This window comes from Lissotriton vulgaris, chromosome 7 (assembly GCF_964263255.1).
Source record: "Lissotriton vulgaris chromosome 7, aLisVul1.2, whole genome shotgun sequence".
NCBI lineage: Eukaryota > Metazoa > Chordata > Amphibia > Caudata > Salamandridae > Lissotriton > Lissotriton vulgaris.
In genome coordinates, this window is record NC_141695.1 from 1,765,142,365 (window position 1) to 1,765,166,973 (window position 24,609).

The window sequence follows — 24,609 nt, forward strand, 5'->3', positions numbered from 1 at the left end:
CTGCCACTCTAACCATTGAGGCACACTTCTCCACGTAGTCCATCTGGGGTACGCCCAGAAATGCCCACTTTGCATCTCGTTTGAGATGCAAAGGGAGGCGTTGGGAAAAAGGGTGCTAACATGCGATTATGCATGTTAGCACCCTCTTGTAAATAGGGTGCTGGTTTTATCTCAACTTTTTTGGCTTAAAGCCCTTGTAAATATGACCCATAGTTACTTATGAGGCGAAAGGACTTCTAGGTCCATCAGTCCTTTGATAGTTGTTTCTTCCATTGCCCGTACCATTATTTCTAAACTATCTAGAGAACTGTGATTAGTTATCACCAAAGAATTAGCATAAGATTGGAACTTTACCAGTAGGAAGGGTTGGCAGAAGTAGGGAGAGATTTGGCTGTCGGTGAAACAAGTTCATTATTGAAGATGCAATGTGAAACGAAAAAAAGGTTCAAACTAGTAGTCGTGCTGAGATAAAACCAGTATATTACAAGCCAAATCTGTTCAATGTATCAGCCAGGGTGGTTGCAGGGATTCTGCTTAGAAACAGAACTATGCCCAGGGCCACTGAACATCAGTATGTCAGAAGTGAGTCACCATACCACATCAGTACCTTTGAGCCCAAATCAAGACTAGCTCACAGTACCGCACCTGCCCACCCACCCTCTACAGAGTAACAGGTAAGTTGGCGCCCCAGAACACACACCCTAGACCCTTTCAGGCATTCCGGTAACAGGCAATCACTGTTCATGAGCTCACTCATACGCATCCACAATGCACAGAAAAGGGACACAAATAGAGCTTATAATATTTATTGAAACTATTATGCTCTATTTTGCAATAGCTGCTCTGCAATTAAAAGACATATGCAAGTAAAACATGCGATTAGCATAATTAACAAACTGTACCCAATGAAAAGGCCTGTAATATTGGAAGACAGTTGTGCCTAAACCTACCCTCACTACAGAAGCACAGTGATATATTAGAGATCGCTGGGACTTGTGGGGGCCCCAGACCTGGCATACATAGGTAGTTGTTTTACATCCCAGGTAGCAGAGCTCTTTCTCATCTCAGAACCTTTGCATGTTGTGAATGTGTCCTCTCTGTTTTCAAAATGACACATTTTTCTTTTAATGATAAGATGTATCCGACCACAGAGCTAAGACTGCACAGTTTTTGTTCGACCTTGTAGGAAATGTTCTGTATAAATTCCCAGCAGAAGAACTGAATAATAAAACATGTACAGACTATTTCTAAAATAAATGTATAGCACAAAAACAAGCCTGTTCAACCAAAGGCAGCATATTTCCTTTTAGAAATACACAGCAGGGGTATTCAGTGTATCAGAGAGGGTTGTTCATAGTATAAGTGGTAGGATCTATTCAGTGTATCAGAGTGGGTCCCGCATAGTATCACCGTAGGATCAATTCAACCTATCAGAGAGGGTCGCACATAGTATCAGCCTTACGATCTATTCAAAGTATCATAGAGGGTCGTACATAGTATCAGTCGTAAGAGGTTTTCAATGTGCCAGAGAGGGTCACTCATGGTATCAGCGGTAGGATCAATTCAACGTATCAGAGAGGGTCGTACATAGTATCAGCGGTAGGAGGAATTCAGTTCATCGGGTAGGGTCAGCTGTGCCCTCGCTGCGGTCAGTTCTGGGGCCTATGAGGGAGAAACAAAAGAGAGCATGAAGAGACTTCTCAGCCTAAGTTTGGGGTTAGTCTAAAGCTTAGAACAACATTATAGGGTGCACATGTTTTTTAAGCAATTAATGAATCATATTGTGATAGGAGGGCCCAGCTACCAGTTGAACCCCATGTGCTTCCAAGGTTTTAAATGTATTTTATTAAATTCCTAACTTTGTGCCCTTGTAGGCTGATTCTAAGCGAGGGGAAGAATAGACAATAGAGACACCGTTCCATGCCTTCTTCAGACTCCACCTGTCCAGAGTGTGGTTTCAAGCACTCCTGTCATTAGACTGCTTGTTCTCCAGGTGAAATTCCTCTTTCCCTGGAGTTTGATGGGGCTCTGTGACTCTGTAACCTGAATGTTCTCAATGATTTTACTTTTTTTGTGCTACTCCTGCTTTGTGCACATTTTTATTTTGTTTTATTGGAATCTTATGCTGCATAAAACTCCTGAAGGTGTCTATATTTCCCTCCATTATAGGTTAAGGACCTTAGAGGGTATACTAAATATAACACAACCTGTGCCCACCAGGATCCTTACTGGGTGATGGCTTCATGTGCTTCTCCGCTACAATTTCCAACACAGTCGATGAGAGGTAAAACCCTCTCAATGTCACTAAGTTCTCTGTTTTCCTCTTGGGAAGCAGCCTGGAGCAGTTGCATGTTTCTGCTTCCATCAGCTACTGATCTTGTATACAGTTATCCTGTTCTTGTCTAGGAAGGCCACACGGCTGGTCTCTTGGCAGTGCTTACTTTTGAGAAAGTGATGTCAGTCCTCAAATTCCACATTCCTGCTCCAGATGCCAAGGGCAGATCCTTTTCAGCCTTTAGTGTCAGTGTGTGCTGCAAGTTGACCCCTCCTCTGCAGACTGAGGATGACTTTGAGTGGTTTGGAAATACTTTAATCCAAATTACTTTCCAACATAGGTTTTCACTAATGTTTTCAAGCAATTCGGAATGCTCAGTTGTTTCTTGTGTCTGTGGAGTTGGGTATGGTAGGGAAACTGCATATACTCTATACTAGTCTTTATACTCAACACATGCATAGGATCGTAACGTAAATATTGATTGAAGAATATTTTCCCCACGGTAGTAACTGGTGTAACAGAGGGGGGTGGAGGCCTGGCAAAGAACCCTGAGGGACCCATGCCCTCACACTGCCACCCAGACCCCACCGTCCCATGTTCATGTACCAAACCACTGCAACCAAAGCCGGCTGAGCCAATAGTCATTAGTGTGACACACACTTTTCAAAGAGACCAACACGCAGGGAGGCAGAGGGCATACCAGAAGCAGTGCCCTGTGTTATTAATATAAACAATGGGAGTTGTGGGGACACCTGTCAGTGCCCCAGGCATCATATAACTTGAATCAGTGCAGCCAGTGGTGGTTGGCAGAGGGAGTGCTGGGCGGCGATGGGCAGGGGAGGTGCTGGGCGGGGTGTAGTGGACTCAGACTTACGAAGGACAGAATTCAGAGTAGCCTTACTCTGAGTCTTGTCCGTCGTAGGTCCGAGTCCACTACCCCCTCACCCTGCGCCTCACCACCCTGCAGAATTCCCTCGCCAAGCCGCCACTGAGAAGAGTCTTCAGGAAGTTTCATGGAATGTACCAATGGACGCGCTATCCATTCAACAAGATGTGAAGAGTAAACTCACTGACTAACTATTGATGTACAGCATCGGACAACTTGAGGCGTCTCTTGGTGTTATGATCTTCACTACCTTCATCGCTTGATTAAATCTGGATTTCCTGCTTTTCTTCTCATTTTCAATTTCCTTGCTCTGTATTTTAAATTTACAGAACAAAAGTGTACTTGGTGAGATGCTGCCCACACAGAACTGATGCCAAAAGGTGATTCAGGTTGAGGCACTTCGGGCAAAAATACCAGTCCCATATTTTGAAGTGAAAATGAGCAAAGCTCCTTTCAGGAAAAGGGCAGAGGTCGACCCTCCTTTACAAAATATTTAAAGAAAACTAGACCAGATCATACATTTTACAACATGGGGCTTGATTTGGATATCCCGTCCACCGTAATAAACATTCTGCTATATCCGATGGGATTTATATTTCGACGGACGGGATCCGCCACCGTTGTGACAGAGTAACCCGTCGCCAGCATCTAAGTCAGACCCATAGTTTTTCAATTAAATTAGCTAGTAAAGCATATGTTATTGAAATTATTCTGAAAGGGAAGACATTGAACATTTAGATACTTTAGTATCTGCCATGATACCCTAAAGCATTACTTTTCAGCAGCAGCAAATCATTGATGTGCACATGAAGCACTTGGATTTATCATTGTTTCACGCAACGCAACAATACAACTTGCTGTGCTGCGTGAAAGTTGAGAGGGGAGAAATGCCCCGTATCTCTCACTTCATGGCACATTCCTGTCCTCCGCTTGGACTGGCGCACTCAGTGCATCCTAGTGCCGAAGCAGGCACGTTAGCGCTGTGGTGCAAGGAAGCCTCTGTTGCAGGCAGGATTGTTTTTTTGTGTAGAAAGCACAAAGGCTTTTTTTCAGAATGCAGCCTGCGTAGAAAGAGGAAATAATGAGCAGAAATAAATATATTTCTCCTCATTGCTCCTCCCCTGTGCAGGGGTTGTATTTTGATGCATTCCTAAGTTTACCAGTCTTCTTAAATCTGGGAATGCAGCAAAATCCATAGGTGGATGCGTGAGAACCATCCATGTAACGCGGTTATATTCCTGACTTAGGCTCAAGTGGAGAAGAAGCTTATTTCATACATTCTCCTCACAAACAACATTTTCCTCAGTAACCTGTTGCACATATTTGTGTGTGTGACAATGTTGGATTCCTTTCCCTGAAAGAAACCTTATTTACACATCTAGCTTCGCACAATCTTATCACAATGCCTTGAACATCATGTACAAGGTCTCTTTTTGCACTATGTGCAAAGGTCTCTCTATCCTCATTCTCGGGATGACAGGGCTATCTATATATCCATCACAAGGCTGCTTTCTATTATAAAAGAAGATCATCCCGATAGATTAGCAGAGGAGACACTTCCGTTGACACCGAGGGTGCTTGTATGCTGAGGGATCTATGACAGAATTTCAACAGACAGAATTTCGACCTACACAAATATCGGCGTAATTATATCGATAGCAAAAATATCGACGCCCTATGTATAACATGGTAAGTACCTAAATATCGAAAAAATAATATCGATGTTAAAAATATTGTTGTTAAATATATCGATTTTTTTTAATTTAAAACAACATAAAAAATACTGTCAATAATACTTATTATTACTTAAACATATTTAAATATATGTAATAATGGTAAAAAATTTCATAATACATATTTAATTTAAAAAATAATAATTAAAAATAATATATAATATATACTTACTTAACAATAATTACTATTCCCACTCCAGTGGGTGCAACAGTAGGGAAAACTGACCCTGAACCCTAAAAATACCCCTTTACCCAAAAACCTAAAACTGACCCTGAACCCTAAAAATACCCCTTTACCCAAAAACTGAAAACTGACCCTGAACCCAAAAAATACCCCTTTACCCAAAAACTGAAAACTGACCCTGAACCCTAAAAATACCCCTTTACCCAAAAACTAAAAACTGACCCTGAACCCTAAAAATACCCCTTTACCCAAAAACTGAAAACTGACCCTGAACCCCAAAAATACCCCTTCACCCAAAAACTGAAAACTGACCCTGAACCCTAAAAATACCCCTTTACCCAAAAACTGAAAACTGACCCTGAACCCTAAAAATACCCCTTTACCCAAAAACCAAAACTGACCCAGAACACTAAAAATACCCTTTTACCCAAAAACCCAACCTGACCCTGAACACTAACAATACTCCTTTACCCAAAATTAATTAATATTACAATTAAATTACTTCCCACCCTATTCCCCTATAAACCCACAACCCGCTCCAGTAGTAAAACATATAATTTAGTTAAAAATAAACATAAATTATCAATTAATTAATCAATTAATCAATTAAAATAATTCATTGCCAATTAATATTGAATTGAAAAATAAATTAATAATTGAAAAATAATGATTTAATTACAAATAAATTACTTCCCACCCTATTCCCCTATAAACCCACAACCCGCTCCAGTAGTAAAACATATAATTTAATTTAAAAATTACATAAATTATCAATTAATTAATCAATTAATCAATTAAAATAATTCATTGCCAATTAATATTGAATTGAAAAATAAATTAATAATTGAAAAATAATTATTTAATTACAAATAAATTACTTCCCACCCTATTCCCCTACAAACCCACAACCCGCTCCAGTAGTAAAACATATAATTTACTTAAAAATATACATAAATTATCAATTAATTAATCAATTAAAATAATTCATTGCCAATTAATATTTAATTGCAAATTAATCATTAAAAAATAATTATTTAATTACAAATAAATTACTTCCCACCCTATTCCCCTAAAAACCCACAACCCGCTCTGGTAGTAAAACATATTATTTACTTTTATATATTTTTTATTTATAAAAACATATTAAACACATATTATAACAATTAATTTAAATACTTAACTAAAATTTCTAACACATATTAGTAAATCGAAATTACTTACATCGATATATATGCTATCGATATAAGTAATTTCGATATTACTTACCTTAGGGTGGATATTCTGGCCATCGATATTCTGGACTTCGATTTTCTGTCCCATCGATATTAGGAACTCGATATTAGTGTAAGTCGAAATAAAAAAATCGATATTTTGACTGTTTACCTATGCTGAGATAGCACAACGCAGTGGTCTGACATCTCATGAGGGGTGTCCAGTTTGTGACCAAGATGGGGTCCTTAATTCTAACCCACCAGGTAATGGGGTTGGGCCATCCCTTGGGGTATTCTTGGCTACACAAACTCTAGGTAGAGTTCGCATCGTAGGAGTGTGCTCAATTACTGCCTGGTTTATAGGCCTGCATTTATACATTGCTTTCGCACCATGGTGGAACTATATCTGTTATTCACGCTTTTAGTGCTTGTAATCACATGTATCTGCTTCTGACTTTTAATCATTGCAGCAGCAAGTATTCTATAGAAGAATAACGCTGGTTCAATAAATATATGAAAAAGTACCACTGTGTATTCTTTGTATACTTCTCTGAAAACAGGTGAGCATGAGTGACTGAGCGAAGGGCTCTGTACTGTTACCACGATCCTTGAGGGGTCAGAGTTGTCATGTTCAGTCGTTGCTAGAAACCATTTGTTCCTTGGTTGGTTAGGGGGGGTTACAGTGGCACTGTGAGCTAGCTGGTCGATATGCCAACATATCCTGTTGGGTTCTTTGGAATCAGGCTTGAAACCAAGCCCCTAGTTTCTGTTGTCCAAACAATGCACAGATCCTACGGCCAGTAGGAAGTGCACGGCAACGCCAGATCCTATGGATTAATGGGAAGTACACAACAACGTCTTACCCCGATAGAATAATACAAGGCAGTGACTTGCGATGTCTTCTGTTTCTCCAGGTTACCACGCCATGCAGGACCGTGCACGATGGCCTGGAGTGACATGTTACATCTCATTCTGGGATTTAAGGCACCCTGCATCTCCTTGCATAATGCAAGGGTGATGCTAAACCTGGATAATCCGTTCCTGGATGCCTAAATGACCAATAATCATGGCGCTCTTTACCCTGTGTCTGATGTTAAATTAAGTGCCACACGAGAAACTATTCCTGATGCAGTGCGTTCATTACGGTTCTTTTGCGAGTTGTGACCTCATCAAAATGCATTTAGGAAATAAGATACAATCAGGCAAAATTATCGGTGAAGGTACATCATGAGTGTGGAACTATTTCCAATGTGTGTGCCTATTTCTCACATTCTCCAGGGTGCCGCTCAGATATCTTGAGGTGCTGGTAATAACATGACACCCTATGTGCAAACCGCCTGTCTGGGGTTTGACCTAATAAAGGAAGAGATTTCCAATCTGCCAGGGGTGTTCCTAAAACAAGCCTGAAGTATGCATTGTTCATGGATTGTTATCAGTCCACCTGTGTTTTTTACAGGTTAAAACACAGATTTATACCTCAGAGTTGTTTATAATGTTGCGATACTCGCATAACAGAAAAAAAAAACAGATTTCCATGTAAACTTCCACACTGTCACAGTGTGCACAACACACACTCAGCAAAGGTCAAATCAATTGGCTCCCCAAAAAATTCATTAATCACAACAGAGTTTTATTCTCTTGGTTCTGATATCTTTCATTCTTTAACTGTACCTCTCAGTTTTTACCTCCTGCTAACCTTTGAATGCATGAAAGTATGCAAAACATCACATTTTAAAGTTAGCTGACACTAAAAAATGTGGTGCATGTAAACATAAGGGACTACCTTGGTGGGAATATGAGCTTTTTATTGCTTTACCTTAAAAAATGTTATAAGACGAAGGATGGATATACATTACAACTCTACTCTCTACTTTTATTTTAATTTTAATTTTGAAATAAAAAAAATAAAAAAATAGTTAAGGATGAGTTATAGTTACGAAGTCTATGCCACTTCAACCCACTCTACTCTATCACACTACACAGGAATACTTTACAACTCACCACTCGGCAACACTCCACAACATATTTTTTATATCAACAGTAATTAAATTTAAAAAAACAAAGGTTAAAGATTAGTTATAGTTATCAATCAATCAATCAGTATTTGTAAAGCACAGCACTGTCACCCCTGGGAGGTATCTGGGCGCTGGGGTGGGAGGTATCGATCGAAAAGCCAGGTCTGGGGTTTCTTTCTGAAGTCTGCCAGGGGGCATTCTGTTTGGTTTTGAAGGGCTATTGAGAGGGAGCGCAAGTGTCTTGCAGGTAGATGGAAGTTGAGTCCGTGGTTGATGTAGGACGGTCCTCGACCGTGTAGGCCTTTGTAGGTGTGCGCAAGGATCTTGAACTGGCATCTCTTCTGTAAGGGGAGCCAGTGGAGATTTCCAAGATGGGGGTGAGTTGGTGCATTTGGAAAGGTCCAGGATGAGTCTGGCTGAAGCATCCTGTATGGTCTGTAGTCTCCTGAGGAGACAGGTGGAGATTCCGGCATAAAGTGTGTTGCTGTAATCAGGCGGCTAGTGGCGAGGCCCTGAGTGATGTTCTTTCTGATGTTGACTGGAATCCATCTGAATGTTCTGCAGAGTGTGCAGAGGGTGTGAAAGCAGGAGGAGGCCACTGCATTGACTTTCATGTTTCCTGGTCAGTTCAGTGTCGAGGATGCTGCCTAGATTGTGTGCATAGTCTGTTGGCCTGGGTGTAGGATGGGTTCTGCTGGCCATCAGCTGTGGTTAGTTATAGAAGTGTTTTTCCCGAAGATCAGCACATCTGTCTTATCAGAACTGAGTTTAAGGCAATTGTCTCTCATACAGTTGGCTACATTGGTCATGGAGTTGCCGAAGTTTGTTCTGGTGGTGGAGGGGTCTTTGGTGAGCAGGTGGATAAGTTGAGTGGCGTCTGCATAGGGAATTATGTTGAGGTTGCGTGATCTGGCAATGTCTGCGAGGTGGGTCATGTAGCTGTTGAACAAGGTGGTGCTGAGGGATGATCCTTGGGGTATGCGCTTACAATTTTCTTGGGTTCATACGTGAAGGGAGGCAGGATTACGCTCCGGTTGTATCCTGTAAGGAACCAGCCAATCTGCTTGAGGGCCTTTTGCTGTATGCCGATATTGCAGAGTCTGTTGAGGAGGTGTGGTCGGATATGGTGTTGAACACAGCTGAGAGGTTAAGGAGGATCAAAGCTACAGTCTCCCCATTGTTGGGAAGGGTTCTGATGTCGTCTGTGGTAGCGTTCAGCACAGTCTCTGAACTGTGGTTGGATCAAATCCCAATTGGGAGGCGTCAAGCAGGTAGCTTTGTTCCAGGTATCCGGTGAGCTGTTAGTTGTCGTCCTTTTCCAGTACTTTATCATGGTAATGGAGCAAGGAGATTATTCGATAATTTTTAAGTTTCCTTGGGTCAAAGCAGGATTTCTTCAGGAGGGGTCTGACCTCTGTGTGTTTCAAGCTGTCTGTGAAGGCTGCTGTGGTGATGGAGGTGTTGATGATGCTGGTGAGTTCCTTGCTGATTTGATTGGTTCTGAGGTTGAAAAGCCAGTTGCAACAGGTGTCAGTGGGTGCCCCATGAGTGGATGGATGACATGATGGCTATTGTGGTCTGTGTGGTCAGTGGAGACCATGTGGTGATCGTTTGGCTGGCATGCGCTGGTTGGACGAGACTGTTGATGTTGAGCACAGTGGGTTGGGCATCACAGTTGTTGGTGGCGATCTTTCTGTGGTAGTCCGAGAGGGTGTAGGAGAGTTCTTGAGAGGGATGTATTGTGTTCTCTGTGGCTGCTGGGTTAGAGAATTTCTTAACTATTTTGTATACTTATTTCATGTGATAGGCTGCTGCATCGATGCAGGCTATGATGGCTGCTCTCTTGGGTTCCCTGATGCTCAGGTGGTAATTGCTAAGGGCTGCTTTGTGAGAGGCTCTGTCGGAGTGGTTTTTAGAGGAGTGCCATCATTTCTTGAGTCAGTAGCAGTTGGGCTTGGTGGTTCTGACCTCTGGGGTATAACAGTTGGCTTTTTATGAGATTTTGGTGGTTTTTGCTGGTTTTGGCGGGGTGATTCTTTTGATGCATTTGGTGATCCACGCAGAGAAGTTCTGAGTGGCCTGTTCTAGATCTGATAAGGCATCGGGTTGGCTGGTGCCAAGGGCCTAAGTCCACTGTGTCTCTGTTACCTTATGCCAGCTGCGGTGGGAGCTATGATGCTTGCTGATGGTGTGAAGAGCACCGGAGGTGAGGTGAACGCTGGCATTGTCAGACCAGGTGAGTTCTGTGATGAGGCTGAATTTGACTCTGTCTCTGGAGTTGGAGATGTGATCGAGTGTGTGCCCAACTTTGTGCGTGGATTCAGTGACCAGTTGGGTGAGCCCAATGTTGTTCAGGATCTCCAGTAGGGTAGTAGAGTTATTGGGCTCATCGATGTAGAAATTGAGGTCGCTGAGTAGGACGCAGTGGTAGGACTCGATGGCTAGGGGGGCGATAAGGTTGGAGATGGCATTGCAGAAAGCTGGTCAAGGTTCCGGGTGTCTGTATCTGAGGGTGCCTCTTATTGTTGTCTTGGCATTGGTCTCTAGATAGAAGTTGAGGTAATCTATGAGAGGTGTGTGGTCTCACTTTAGTGGTGATGAATCGGTTGGTTTCCTTGAAGATAATGGCAATACCTACACTGTGTTTGTTAGTGCAGTCGCAGTGTATCATCTTGTAGCTGTCCCGGTTTGAGGAGATTGCCACGGCCTGTTTGCAGAGGGATCAGACTAGACGCATTGGAAAAGTTCTGGGTTGTATGCGGCCTTTAGAGGAGGTGTGGTGCGGGATCTTGTGTAGATTGGTGATCTTGTATTGCATGAGAAACAGCAATGGCGGCAGGTGAAGGTCCTTTGGTTGCTTGTGGGGAGGCGGTGCAGCAGTTGTTGTTTCGGTGTGTGAGGTCTATGTTCAAGAGCCCCTCAGCAGTGTAGTGGAGGGTGATGGGAGGGACAAGGCTCCTGGTGCTGGGCGCAATGCAGGCGAGGACAGGTACCGGCAGACATGCCTTTTGCTTGCTGCGGAGTCGCATTGTGGCCTCCATTAAGTAGGTACTGGGGGGAGGGCCCCGTTGTGGGGGGCAGAAGAAGGGAAATGGCAGAAGGAGTGAAACGGTGGGAAGAAGGAAGAAATGAGCAGAAAAGGCAAACCAGAGCAGAAAAAGGCAAACTAGGGAGTAGAAAAACAGAGCACAGAAAAACAAGCAGAAAAAGCCACAACAGAGGAGAAACAGGCAAAAAAGAGAGCAGAAAAACAGAGCACAGAAAAACAAGCAGAAAAAGCCACAACAGAGGAGAAACAGGCAAAAAAGAGAGCAGAAAAACAGAGCACAGAAAAACAAGCAGAAAAAACAAAATAGAAGGCAAGACACAAGCAGAGGAGGTTCACGCATAGGGCAAGCGGAGAGTAGCAGGTCTACAAGGCAGTAGTGGACTGCCGAAGAGCTGGACAGGAGTGCTGTTGCAGGAGGAGCTGGCATGAGGACCTGCTCCTTCATTTAATATTTAAAATGTAATTTAATATAACTTATTTTACTATTTCTACTATTATTGGTTGTACGTTAATGTTAATTTACACCCCACCCAAATAGTACTACACATCACAGACCTCTGTATTAGGAGCTGTGAACTTGCTGGCCAGACTACAGTCTACTAGTGAAAGCCACAAGTGCCCCCATTTTATTATTCTCATACGCACACTGCCCTCCAGGGGGCCCAGCAGGAAGTTCTGTCCCCAGTGTGAGGCTGGTGCTGAGCCTTACTCTGTGCTGATACACTGAGGTTGTACAATTAACTCATTGCCTTTGTACGTCGTTTCTCTGCCCCTCAGTGGATACATTTGGAGTCAGGTTGCGGTGCCCTTATTGTTTGAGGCTGATGCTGTTCTGCCTCTTCCTCCCCCTCAGTGACAGCCACAGATGTAAAGACGAACATTACAGTCAGATGCTGCCCCCTAAGTGAAGATTCGGCAACTTACCAGGCTTAAAACATGCAATGCCTTGGCTGAGACCATCTATGCCGACTCCCTGCAGACTATTCAAGCCATGGGATGAAAATGTTATTCATTTGGTGTGTATATGTGCAGTAATGATGGCGGAAAGAAAACGATATTTGAAAAACTGCTTCATTGACAGAAGTGCGTGTACATGTAGACATGCTATGGTAGTTTGTTTTAGACCAAGGGATATTAAAAAGAACAACAATTTTACTAAATGTTTGATACTTGCCAAAAAGAAACTGGATGCTTGTGAGTTGAGCCCAGTAAATCTGGTAGTTTAATATAATTAGGGATACATTTCATACTATAAAAATGAATTTGTACACAAGTAATTAAATAGTAATTGTTACTATTCATATAAAGCCTTGGAAAAACGATGGACTGATGTAATGTTTATAAATTAATTTCCGGGACGTTTTTAGAAAATTATTTTGAGATTATTAGGAATTTTAGATTTATTTGTTTGTTCAATTTTAATTGGTGTGTTTTTAAAGACTGTTCTAATTATAAGATTTTTATTAATCATGCAATAAAAAATACATCTTATCTTATCCCTAAGTGAAGTCCTTAGAACATACGTGCAGAACATTGTCAGAAGATGGGGATAGCCATTGCTGCTCAGTCTGTAAACCTATTCCCAAATCCAGTCTCCCTAAGCCCACACATGACAGGACAGAAAATGTTGTATACCAGGTCTCAGCAGTTAAAGGGCCTTTTCTGGTGCAGTTCAGCTCTCTCCTGTTCACATAACACAGCTCAGCAACTTGCCTTGCTGCCTGAACTGTCAGTAAATCTAGGCCAGAATGTTTTCCTGGAAGGGTAGGCTTCCACTATACATCTTATGCAAATGAGCATGCACACATCTGTGCACCATAGTGCAAAGTTTGAGCGGTTCACTAGGCAGACTTTAAGAGCTTCAGTGCAGAGGAGGACAGCAGTAGTAGGCCATTTTAAATTCATACTTTAGCTGCTCTGTTGTGCTGTGCTAAAAATAATATATCTACCTCCCACTCCCCCAGAGTGGTCTATCGCCTCAGTCATTCTTTCTATTCATGTGATGCTGGGCTTTTTTATGGCTTTTCTATGTGGCTGAAGATAGTGCAGATATTGCAGTGAGGAGAAGAATGTGACGTTTCCCATTGCTTACCTTTGCAGTTGGCCATATGTTGCCTTATCTCCATGCTTTAATGTCTGCAAACAAAAGAGACAGTATTAGGACACCTTCAGAAGATATGTTGCTGGATTGTATTGAGATGAGCAGTCTTACTCTGACTTTTGTTCTGTGGCATTTATTTTGCTCGTTTCCTCCGTTCTATTTGCTATATCAATTCTCTGATATTATGTTATTGTCATATTATGTTATTGCATTCTCGAAGTAAATGAAAGGAGGCTTTTATTTCACATGTCATTGATTAGGTGTGAGTTCAGTAAGGGGATGAACAGTGGAATGGAATCTCCTACGGTCCTTGATCATAGGCTTCCACCAGCATCAGGACAAAGTGCGGACAGACCCTCTGTGTGAATGCGGCCCTCTACCTGGTTTATAAAGCCGTTCACTGAGCTCATCTCAAACTGATGACTAGATAACCCTTCTTGTCTGAGTAGGGGTCCACTTTCTACTAACCTATAAAAGAGATCCAACTGTTAGGTGAGATACTTCTCAGTGATGGAGTCATCTTGTGGAACAACTCGCCTCTGGACATGCATGAGGTACAGTCCACGCTCTAGTTCCCTACAGCAGAGATCCAAATGTAAGCAGCTTTTAATTAAGACAGCCATCTTGTGGAACATCTCACCTCTGAACATGCAAATGGTGGAGTTCACGTCGCATTTCCCAGCAACAGAGACCCATCTCTAAGGCCCTATGCTTCTCAGGGAAGGTTGTCTTATAGAACACAACACCTCTAAGCGTACAACTGGTGCAGTCCCCACTCTACTCCCCCACAGCAGAGACCCAACTCTAAGGTAGGATGCTTCTCAGGGAAGGTTCCAATCAATCAATCATCGAATTTATATAGCGCACTACTCACCCAGAGGGTCTTAAGGCGCTGGGGGAGGGGGGTCCGCTACTGCTCGAACAGCCAGGTCCTGAGTTGCTTCCTGAAGGCGAGGTGGTCCTGGGTCAGGCGGAGGTGGGTGGGGAGGGAGTTCCATGTCTTGGCGGCGAGGTAGGAGAAGGACTGTCCCCCTGTGGTGGCTCTTCAGATCCGGGGGACGGCAGCGAGGGCGTGGCTGGTCGATCGAAGCTGGCGTTTGGGAGAGTAGAAGTTGAGGCGGCTGTTGAGGTATCCTGGGCCTTGGTTGTGTAGGGCTTTGTGTGCGTGGGTGAGGAGACGGAAGGTGATTCTCTTGTTGACCGGGAGCCAGTGCAGGTCTCTCAGGTGTCCGGAGATGTGGCTGCGACGGGAAATGTCCAGGATGAGTCGTGCTGAGGCGTTCTGGATCCGCTGGAGTCTCTTCTGGAGTTTGGCGGTGGTTCCGGCGTAGAGGGAGTTGCCGTAGTCCAGACGGCTGGTGACGAGGGCCTGGGTGACCGTCTTCCTGGTCTCGGTGGGGATCCACCGGAAGATCTTGCGTAGCATGCGCAGGATGTTGAAGCACGACGAGGAGACGGCGTTGACTTGTCTGGTCATGGAGAGGGAGGAGTCCAGGATGAAGCCCAGGTTGCGTGCGTGGTCTGTTGGTTTGGGTGCGCTGCCTAGGGCGGGGGGCCACCAGGAGTCGTCCCAAGCGGTGGGTGAGGATCCCAGGATGAGGACTTCCGTCTTGTCCGAGTTCAGTTTCAGGCGGCTGTTCTTCATCCATTCGGCTACCTCTTTCATCCCTTCGTGAAGGTTGGCTCTGGCGGTGGCGGGGTCGTTGGTGAGGGAGAGGATCCGCTGGGTGTCGTTGGCGTAGGAGATGATGTTGAGGTTGTGCTGGCATGCGATGTCTGCGAGGGGGCTCATGTAGACGTTGAAGAGGGTTGGACTGAGCGAGGAGCCTTGAGGAACGCCGCAGATGACTTCGGTGGCTTCAGATCTGAACGGAGGGAGGCGGACTCTCTGTGTCCTTCCGCCGAGGAAGGAGATGATCCACTCCAGTGCCTTCTCCTGGACTCCGACGTTGCTGAGGCGTTGTACTAGGGTACGGTGGCAGACAGTGTCGAAGGCCGCGGCGAGGTCGAGGAGGATGAGGGCCGCTGTTTCTCCGTTGTCGAGCAGCGCTCGGATGTCATCGGTGGCTGCGATCAGGGCGGTCTCGGTGCTGTGGTTGGCCCGGAAGCCAGACTGCGAGGGGTCGAGGGATCCGTTTGTCTCGAGGAAGGCGGCCAGCTGCTTGTTGACGATCTTCTCGATGACTTTTGCAGGAAACGGGAGCAGCGAGATGGGGCGGTAGTTCTTGAGGTCGGTGGGGTCGGCCGATGGCTTCTTGAGTAGGGCGTTGAGTTCGGCGTGCTTCCAGCTCTCCGGGAAGGTAGCGGTGTCGAAGGAGGTGTTGATGATGTCCCGCAGGTGGGGTGCTTTGACAGCGTCGGCCTTGTTGAAGACGTGGTGAGGGCAGGGGTCGGTCGGCGATCCGGAGTGGATGGAGTTCATCGTGCGGACGGTGTCTTCGGTGCTGATCGGAGTCCAGGCGTGGAGGGTGGTGGTGGGGGGCGGTGGTCCGGTCGTGGCGTTCGTCGGTTGAGTGCTGAAGCTGTTGTGTATGTCCGCGATCTTGTTGTGGAAGTAGGAGGCGAGGGAGTTGCAGAGGTCTTGCAAAGGGGTGATGTCGTTGTTTCCGGCGTTGGGGTTGGAGAGCTCTTTGACGATGTTGAAGAGTTCCTTGCTGTTGTGTGCGTTGTTGTCCAGTCGTTCCTTGAATGCAGTTTTCTTGGTGGTGTGGATGAGTTGGTGGTGTTTTCGGGTGGCGAGCTTGAGGGCGGTCATGTTGTCCGGTGTTGGGTCTCTGCGCCAGGTTCTCTCGAGGGCTCGGCAGTTCTTCTTGGAGCTCTTGAGTTCGTCGGTGAACCATGGGGCTTTCTTGCTACTGGGTCTGCTAGGCGGGGTCCTCAGGGGGGCGAGCTCGTCTGCGCAGTGGCTGATCCACTTCGTGAGGTTGGTGGCCGCCTGGCTAGGGTTCGTTGTGCTGATGGGAGGGTTCATGCTCAGGGAGGTCGCGAGCTGGTCGGCTGTGATCTTGTTCCAGCTCCTGCGTGCAACCTGTTGCTGGTGGTGGTGGATCGTGGTCCTTCCGAAGCTGAAGTGGACGCAGCAGTGGTCCGTCCAGTGGAGTCCGGTGGCGTGGCTGAAGGCGATGTCCTTGCTGGATGAGAAAACGGGGCCGAGTGTGTGTCCGGCGTAGTGGGTGGGGGTGGTCACCAGCTGCTTGAGTCCCAGGTTTGCGAGGTTGTCCAGCAGGGTGGTGGTGTTGCGGTCGTTGTTGCTCTCCAGGTGGAAGTTGAAGTCCCCTAGGAGGATGTAGTCAGCGGAGCAGAGGGCGTGCGGGCTGATGAAGTCGGCGATGTCTTCGCTGAATTGTGTGCGTTGTCCCGGGGGTCTGTAGATGAGGGTGCCTCTGAAGGTGGTCTTGGGGTTGATGTGGACCTGAAAGTGCAGGTGCTCGGCGGTTGCGGGGGTGTCGTCGGTGTTGGTCGTGATGCGGATGGTGTTCCTGTGGACGATGGCGATGCCTCCTCCGGTGTGGTTGATTCCGTCCCTTCAGATGATCTTGTAGCCATCTGGGATGGCGATGGCGATGTCGGGCGCTGAGGAGGCGTTCATCCAGGTTTCCGTGAAGAAGGCGATGTCTGGGGCTGTGGTGTCGAGTAGGTTCCAGATCTCGATGGCGTGCCTGTGAACGGAGCTGGTGTTGAGTAGGATGCATTTCAGGTGGCTGCTGCTGTTGCTCGTCTTGGTCTTGGTTGGTGCTGGAGTAGTGCAGGTCCGGATGCAGGTGAACTTGCAGGAGTTGCAGCAGAAGGGTCCATGGGTGCGTGTCGGGGTGGCTCGGTAGCAGCCCGGGACTCGGCCGAGTTGAGGGCGTTGAGGGTGGTGGCGTCGTACGTCCGGCGGGCGGGCTGGGGTCTGCGGGAACCAGGAGTCCTGGCGCTGGGCGCGGTCCAGGCGCGGACGGGCGCAGACGGGCTTACCTCTGAACATGCAAATGGTGGACTTCACGCCGCATTTCCCAGCAACAGAGACCCATCTCTAAGGCCCTATGCTTCTCAGGGAAGGTTGTCTTATAGAACACAACACCTCTAAGCGTACAACTGGTGCAGTCCACACTCTACTCCCCCACAGCAGAGACCCAACTCTAAGGTAGGATGCTTCTCAGGGAAGGTTGTCATCTTGTGAAACATCTCACCTTTGAGCGCACACTTGGTGCCAATTCTTTGCTAGTTTCCAAAAATCTTAATTCAGACCTCGTAATATTTAGCTCTGCCTATTAAGAGTCTCTATTTTCAAGTCAAGTCAAGTCAAGTCAGATAATTTATATAGAGCGCTACATACCCAGAGGGTCTCAAGGCGCTTGAAGAAGGGTGGGGAATTACTTGTCGAATATCCAAGTTTTAAGTTGCTTTCTGAATGCTAGGTGGTTCGGAGTGAGACGAAGGTGAATGGGAAGTGAGTTCCAGGTTTTAGCTGCCAGGTAGGAGAAGGATCTTCCTCCCATGGTGGTTTTGTTGATGCGAGGTACAGCAGCAAGGGCTTGGTTAGAGGAGCGTAGCTGGGGGGAGGGGGTGTAGAAGGAAAGTCGTGTGTTGAGGCATTCGGGTCCGAGTTCGTAAAGTGCTTTGTGTGCGTGGGTTAAGAGGCGGAATGTTATCCTCTTATTGACGGGGAGCCAGTGGAGGTTTTTCAGGTGACTAGAAATGTGGTCTTTACGCGGGATGTCTAGTATGAGTCTGGCTGATGCGTTCTGGATGCGTTGGAGTTTTTTCTGAAGTTTTGCGGTGGTACCGGCGTATAGGGTGTTACCGTAGTCCAGGCGGCTTGTGACCAGTGTGTGGGTGACCGTTTTTCTAGTTTCGGTGGGGATCCAGCGAAATGTTTTTTTGAGCATGCGAAGAATGTTGAAGCAAGATGATGAAACGGCGTTGACTTGTCTGTTCATCGAGAGTGAGGAGTCCAGGATGACGCCCAGGTTCCGTGCGTGGTCCGTCGGGATGGGTGCTTTTCCAAGGGCCTTTGGCCACCAAGAGTCATCCCAGGCAGAGGGGGAGGTACCTAGGATGAGGACTTCTGTTTTGTCTGAGTTCAGTTTCAGACGGCTGTGCTTCATCCACTCGGCTACTTCTTTCATTCCTTCATGTAGGTTGGTCTTGGCGGTGTTTGGGTCTTTGGTGAGTGAGAGGATCAGTTGAGTTTCATCAGCGTAGGAGATGATGTTGAGGTTGTGTTGGCGTGCGATGGTCGCGAGGGGGCTCATGTATACGTTGAAGAGGGTGGGGCTGAGTGAAGATCCTTGTGGCACGCCGCAAATGACTTCAGAGGCCTCTGACTTGAATGGTGGAAGGCGGACTCTCTGAGATCTTCCGGTAAGGAACGAGGTGATCCATTCCAGTGCTTTTCCTTGGATTCCGATGTTTCTAAGGCGTTGTAGGAGGGTGCTATGACAGACTGTGTCGAAGGCTGTGGAGAGGTCAAGGAGTATGAGGGCGACTGTGTCTCCGTTGTCCAGTAGAGTTCGAATGTCGTCTGTTGCTGCGATGAGTGCGGTCTCAGTGCTGTGTTTTGCTCGGAAGCCGGACTGTGAGGAGTCGAGGGATTTGTTGGTTTCGAGGAAGGCGGCGAGCTGATTGTTGACAGCTTTCTCAATGACTTTGGCCGGGAATGGTAGGAGCGAGATGGGGCGGTAGTTTTTGAGTTCGGTGGGGTCAGCTGTGGGTTTTTTCAGAAGGGCGCTGAGTTTGGCGTGTTTCCAGCTTTCCGGGAAGGTGGCGGAGTTGAGGAAGCAGTTGATGACGTCTCGGAGGTGTGGTGCTATGATGGAGTCAGCTTTGTTGAAGATATGGTGAGGGCATGGGTCTGTGGGGGATCCTGAGTGGATGGAGTTCATCAGGTGGATGGTGTCCTCAGTGGAGATTGGGTTCCAGTCATTAAGGATGTTCAAGGGGGGGTGAAGGTACGGCAGAAGGTTGGGTGGGTTGGTCTCCGGGTTGGTTGTCGAAGCTGTTGTGGATGTCTGCGATTTTGTTGTGGAAGAACGAGGCTAGGGAGTCGCAAAGGGTTTGAGAGGGAGTGATGTCGTTGGAGTTGGCTGAGGGGTTGGTAAATTCTTTGACGATGCTGAATAATTCCTTGCTGTTGTGGGCGTTGTTGTCTAGTCGGTCTTTAAGTGCAGCTTTCTTGGCAGTCCGGATCAGTTGGTGGTGTGTGCGGGTGGCATTTTTGAAGGCGTCCTTGGTGCTGGTGTTTGGGTCTTTTTTCCAGGCCTTCTCAAGGGAGCGACAGAGTTTCTTGGATTTCTTAAGATCATCGTTGAACCAGGGAGCGTTTTTGCTGCCTAGTTTGATTTGACGTTTTTTAAAAGGTGCTAGGTTGTCGGCGCTGTTGGTTAGCCATTGAGTGAGGTTAATGGCTGCTTGGTTGGGGTTCGAAGAGTGGGCAGGGGGGTTTTGAAGAAGCGATGAGGAGATCTGGTCGATGGTGATTTTGTTCCAGTTTCTTCGCAGAGTAGGTTGAGGGAGGTTGTGGGTTGTGGTCTTTTTGTAGACAAAGTGGACGCAGCTGTGGTCCGTCCAATGGAGAACTGTGGTGTGGCTGAAGGAGATATGTTTGCTGGAGGTGAAGATGGGGTCGAGTGTGTGACCTGCGTAGTGGGTGGGGGTGTTAACAAGTTGTTTGAGTCCGAGGTTGGCGAGATTGTCCAGAAGGGTGGTGGTGTTGCTGTCATTGCTCTTTTCCAGGTGAAAATTGAGGTCTCCCAATAGGATGTAGTCCTCGGAGGGGAGGGCGTGTGGGGTGATAAAGTCAGTGATGTCTTCACTGAATTGTGCACGGGGTCCTGGTGGTCTGTAGAGGAGGGTGCCTCTGAGTGTGGTCTTGGGGTCGGTGTGGATCTGGAAGTGAAGGTGTTCGGCGCTAGCGAGGTTGACGTCTGAGCTGGTTGAGATGCGGATGGAATTCTTATGGACGATGGCGATGCCTCCTCCTGTTTGCTTGGTGCGGTCCTTACGGATGATCTTGTAGCCTTCCGGGATGGCAATGGTGATGTCTGGGGCTGAGGAGGCGTTCATCCATGTTTCTGTTAGGAAGGCGACGTCCAGAGAGATGGTGTCTAGTAGATTCCAGAGGTCGATGGCGTGTCTGTGAACCGAGCGGGTGTTGAGCAGGATGCATTTTAGGTGGTTGGTGTCAGGTCTCTGTTTGGTGTTAGTGGATGAGGATTTGGTCTTGGTGCCGTCAAACTTGCAGGAGTTGCATGTGAAGGGTCCATGTGTGTGTCCGGGGGCGGCTTGGGCGCAGTTGGGGAGTCGGCCTGGGTTGAGGGCTAGAAGGGTGGAGGCGGCGTATGTAATGCGGGTGGGGTGGGTGGTACCAGGGGGTCTGGCGCGGGGCGCGGGCTTGGCGCGGACGGACGTAGACGGCCTTACCTTTGGCGCACCTTCGGCGCAACTGGGGCGCGACCGCTGCGCGTGACCGCTGCACGAGAATGCATCTGTCATATATGGATGGAGGAGGGGGAGGGGTGAGGGAGGGTCAGCAGGGAGGCGGGGCGGGCTGTGGGGGCCGGTCTCTGATGCACCAACAACAACAACAACAAGCGTAAGATGGCGGCAGCTTTGTAACAAAAACGCAACTTGCGGTATGCTGAGGCTCAGGTAACTCACTACGCTTGCAGCTGAACCGCCCTGTTTAAATTAGCGTTCAAAGATAAAGCGCCGACAGTACAATGCCCCCAAGCGTTCCTATTTCTATTTATAGCTCAATGAGCGCCGAGTCAGCACTCCCCAGAAGCAATTTAAAAAGATGTCCCAATTAAGTGTGGCAGCACTCGCGTTGCAGCGCTATGCAGGCAAATCAAGTAATAATGCAGAAGAAAGCAATGCAGTTCCAAATAACGATACCGCACAGGAGCAAGGCAGCAGGGCAAAGGGAGCGACAGCTTCTGAACTCGTCAGGTCGTCATTCCTACAGGCCGGTAATATTTACCTCCTCCTATTATCAGTCCCTCTTTTTATTCCTACAGGTCGGTAATATTTAGCTCTTCCTATTAACAGTCCCTCTTTTTAGTCCTACAGTGCTGAAAGGCCTTTGAATAGTTAATTAAACGACATTGTTACCATAAGCACAACCTTGTAGACATGAAATGACATTTTCTAAAACTATTCTACAATCTATAAGGGAGAGTATTGTCCCATGTCAGTTCATAGGATTCTGTTGTGTAAGCTTAGATATCCATGACAGGTTAATCCAGATCCCAGGCCTTATTAACCACCCACCGGATTGTGTTACACTTACAGAGGTGACCTGGTTTGAACTAGGATCCTCAGGTGACATCAAGAAATAACATGAATCCAAGCAATCAGAAACACCATTCTGTGCTGAGAGACGCTTTGCATTTGTCTTACCATGTAAGTGCCGTCTGCATCAGGGGACTGCGCCTGTGGGAAAAAAGATGAGAAGTGGTCACCAGGTGCCTAGATGAAGAGAGAGCAGCCATACCCCACCTCTGGTCACCAGGTGACTAGATGAAGAGAGAGCAGCCATACCCCACCTCTGGTCACCAGGTGACTGGATAAAGAGAGAGCAGCCATACCCCACCTCTGGTCACCAGGTGACTAGATGAAGAGAGAGCAGCCATACCCCACCTCTGGTCACCAGGTGACTAGATGAAGAGAGAGCAGCCATACCCCACCTCTGGTTACCAGGTGACTGGATGAAGAGAGAGCAGCCATACCCCACCTCTGGTCACCAGGTGACTGGATGAAGAGAGAGCAGCCATACCACACCCCTGTTCACCAGATGATTAGATGAAGAGAGAGCAGCCATACCCCACCTCTGGTCACCAGGTGACTAGATGAAGAGAGAGCAGCCATACCCCACCTCTGGTCACCAGGTGACTAGATGAAGAGAGAGCAGCCATGCCCCACCTCTGGTCACCAGGTGAATAGTTGAAGAGAGAGCAGCCATACCCCACCCCTGGTCACCAGGTGACTAGATGAAGAGAGAGCAGCCATACCCCACCTCTGGTCACCTGATGACTAGATAAAGCGAGAGCAGCCATACCCCACCTCTGGTCACCAGGTGACTAGATGAAGAGAGAGCAGCCATACCCCAACTCTGGTTACCAGATGACTAGATGAAGCGAGAGCAGCCATACCCCACCTCTGGTCACCAGGTGACTAGATGAAGCGAGAGCAGCCATACCCCACCTCTGGTCACCAGGTGACTAGATGAAGAGATAGCAGCCATACCTCACCTCTGGTCACCAGGTGACTAGATGAAGAGAGAGCAGCCATACCCCACCTCTGGTCACCAGGTGACTAGATGAAGAGAGAGCAGCCATACCCCACTTCTGGTCACCTGATGACTAGATAAAGCGAGAGCAACCATACCCCACCTCTGGTCACCAGGTGACTAGATGAAGAGAGAGCAGCCATGCCCCACCTCTGGTCACCTGATGACTAGATGAAGCGAGAGCAGCCATACCCCACCTCTGGTCACCAGGTGACTAGATGTAGAGGGAGCAGCCATGCCCCACCTCTGGACACTAGGTGAATAGTTGAAGAGAGAGCAGTCATACCCCACCCCTGGTCACCAGGTGACTAGATGAAGAGGGAGAGCAGCTATGCCCCACCTCCAGTCACCAGATGACTAGATGAAGCGAGAGCAGCCATACCCCACCCCTGGTCACCAGGTGAGTAGATGAAGAGAGAGCAGCAGCCATACCCCACCTCTGGTCACCAGGTGACTAGATGAAGAGAGAGCAGCCATACCCCACCTCTGGTCACCAGGTGACTAGATGAAGAGGGAGAGCAGCCATACCCCACCTCTGGTCACCAGGTGACTAGATGAAGAGAGAGCAGCCATACCACACCTCTGGTCACCAGATGACTAGGTGAAAAGAGAGCAGCCATAGCCCACCTCTGGTCACCTGGCGGGCACGAGAGGTGAGTAACAGACCCACAAACATCTCATTTGTGTTCCGTCACTGGGTCCAGACTCACCCTGCATGTGTGAGAGGATTCCTGCACAACGAGGGATACTGTTGACTCAAAAATAACCAAGTTGCATTTTTAGTAGCAGGTGAAATTACTGTGCTTAACAGATTAAAGACATAATTACCGAAGCCCAGAATTCCCAATTCATAAAGGAAACAGGGTTCTAGTAAATCTAAATGCTAAACTTGAATTAACAGTAGAAGGTGAGGAAATATACATGAAACATGTAGAAGATGTCTTGCGTCCTGTTCTTTGAGGGTAGTATTACACTACTAGAATATCTTCCAATTTTAATTCCCAGACAAGTCCATATTCCTTCATCACACGCATGTCCTCGCTCATATGACGCACAATTCCTCGTTCATGCGTGTGTGAACACTCTCCTTTCTTGGTCTAACCACTACATACTCCTCATCCTACCTTTCTCTACAGCTGCCAAGGTGTGTTAGGTCTGCTATGTAGTGCAGCTAATCATGTTCTACAACACAAATACCCAACACCACAAAACCACCAATGCAGTATGAATTAGACATACACACATCAGCTAACTCTGGACACCGAAAAGCATCTTCCACTGAACAATATTTATTATGGAACATCTTTCCTACAATGATTATAATTCCCTTTCTGAATCTGAACACGGTTGATAGACCCCATCAAAGCTTTATTCTTTCAAGATGCTTCATCTCAACAGCAACGCCCCCAACATGCATCTTAGAACCATCCAAATACAATGCATTGAAACATGTCACATGGTAAAATGCACAACATTGAATCACAGAAATGTACCTTCCTGTCAAAGTGCTCTTCCAGACAAGCAACAGAACTCAGACCATCCAACTCAATGAACTCAACTAACTCAAGAAAATGGTGGAGCCATCGGAATACCTGTCTATAGAGGAAGCGCTCTACAAATATCTTTAACAGGGAGAAGCTCATTATAGTATCAAATTAGCAAACACAATCCATAAATAGATGTTTAACAAATACTAACTATAGGTAACCACATACATAACATCCAATTGAGTAAAATTCAAAAACTCTACAAACACTTGCCAAAGTTATGAAAGCAGAATAGTGCTAACCTGCTACTAATAATAACGTGTTTATATATAGTCTTTCACACCGCATTTCTGCTGCTTCCCTTCACTGTAAATATCAAGTGTTACCATTGATGCTG

At 46.8% G+C, this 24,609-nt stretch overlaps 1 protein-coding gene and 1 long non-coding RNA gene across 3 annotated transcripts in view; one reads left to right on the top strand and one right to left on the bottom strand.

Annotated features, from left to right (window-relative positions):
- Positions 1-791: 791 nt before the first annotated feature.
- LOC147706618 (cell adhesion molecule CEACAM4-like) overlaps positions 792-24,609 on the bottom strand; it is a 107,512-nt gene continuing 83,694 nt past the window's right edge. For both annotated transcript variants that reach the window (XM_086933110.1, XM_086933109.1), the window contains 3 exons: positions 21,837-21,869; positions 13,446-13,489; positions 792-1,662 (listed from right to left, as the gene is read on the bottom strand). In XM_086933110.1, the coding sequence (XP_086789236.1) occupies positions 1,650-1,662; positions 13,446-13,489; positions 21,837-21,869 (90 nt within the window). In that variant the 3' untranslated portion in view covers positions 792-1,649. The remainder of the gene's footprint in view (positions 1,663-13,445; positions 13,490-21,836; positions 21,870-24,609) is intronic.
- The window catches only part of LOC147706619 (uncharacterized), a 187,018-nt gene continuing 164,608 nt past the window's right edge, over positions 2,200-24,609 (top strand). The window contains exon 1 of the long non-coding RNA XR_015297680.1: positions 2,200-2,284. This is a non-coding gene — a long non-coding RNA (uncharacterized LOC147706619). The remainder of the gene's footprint in view (positions 2,285-24,609) is intronic.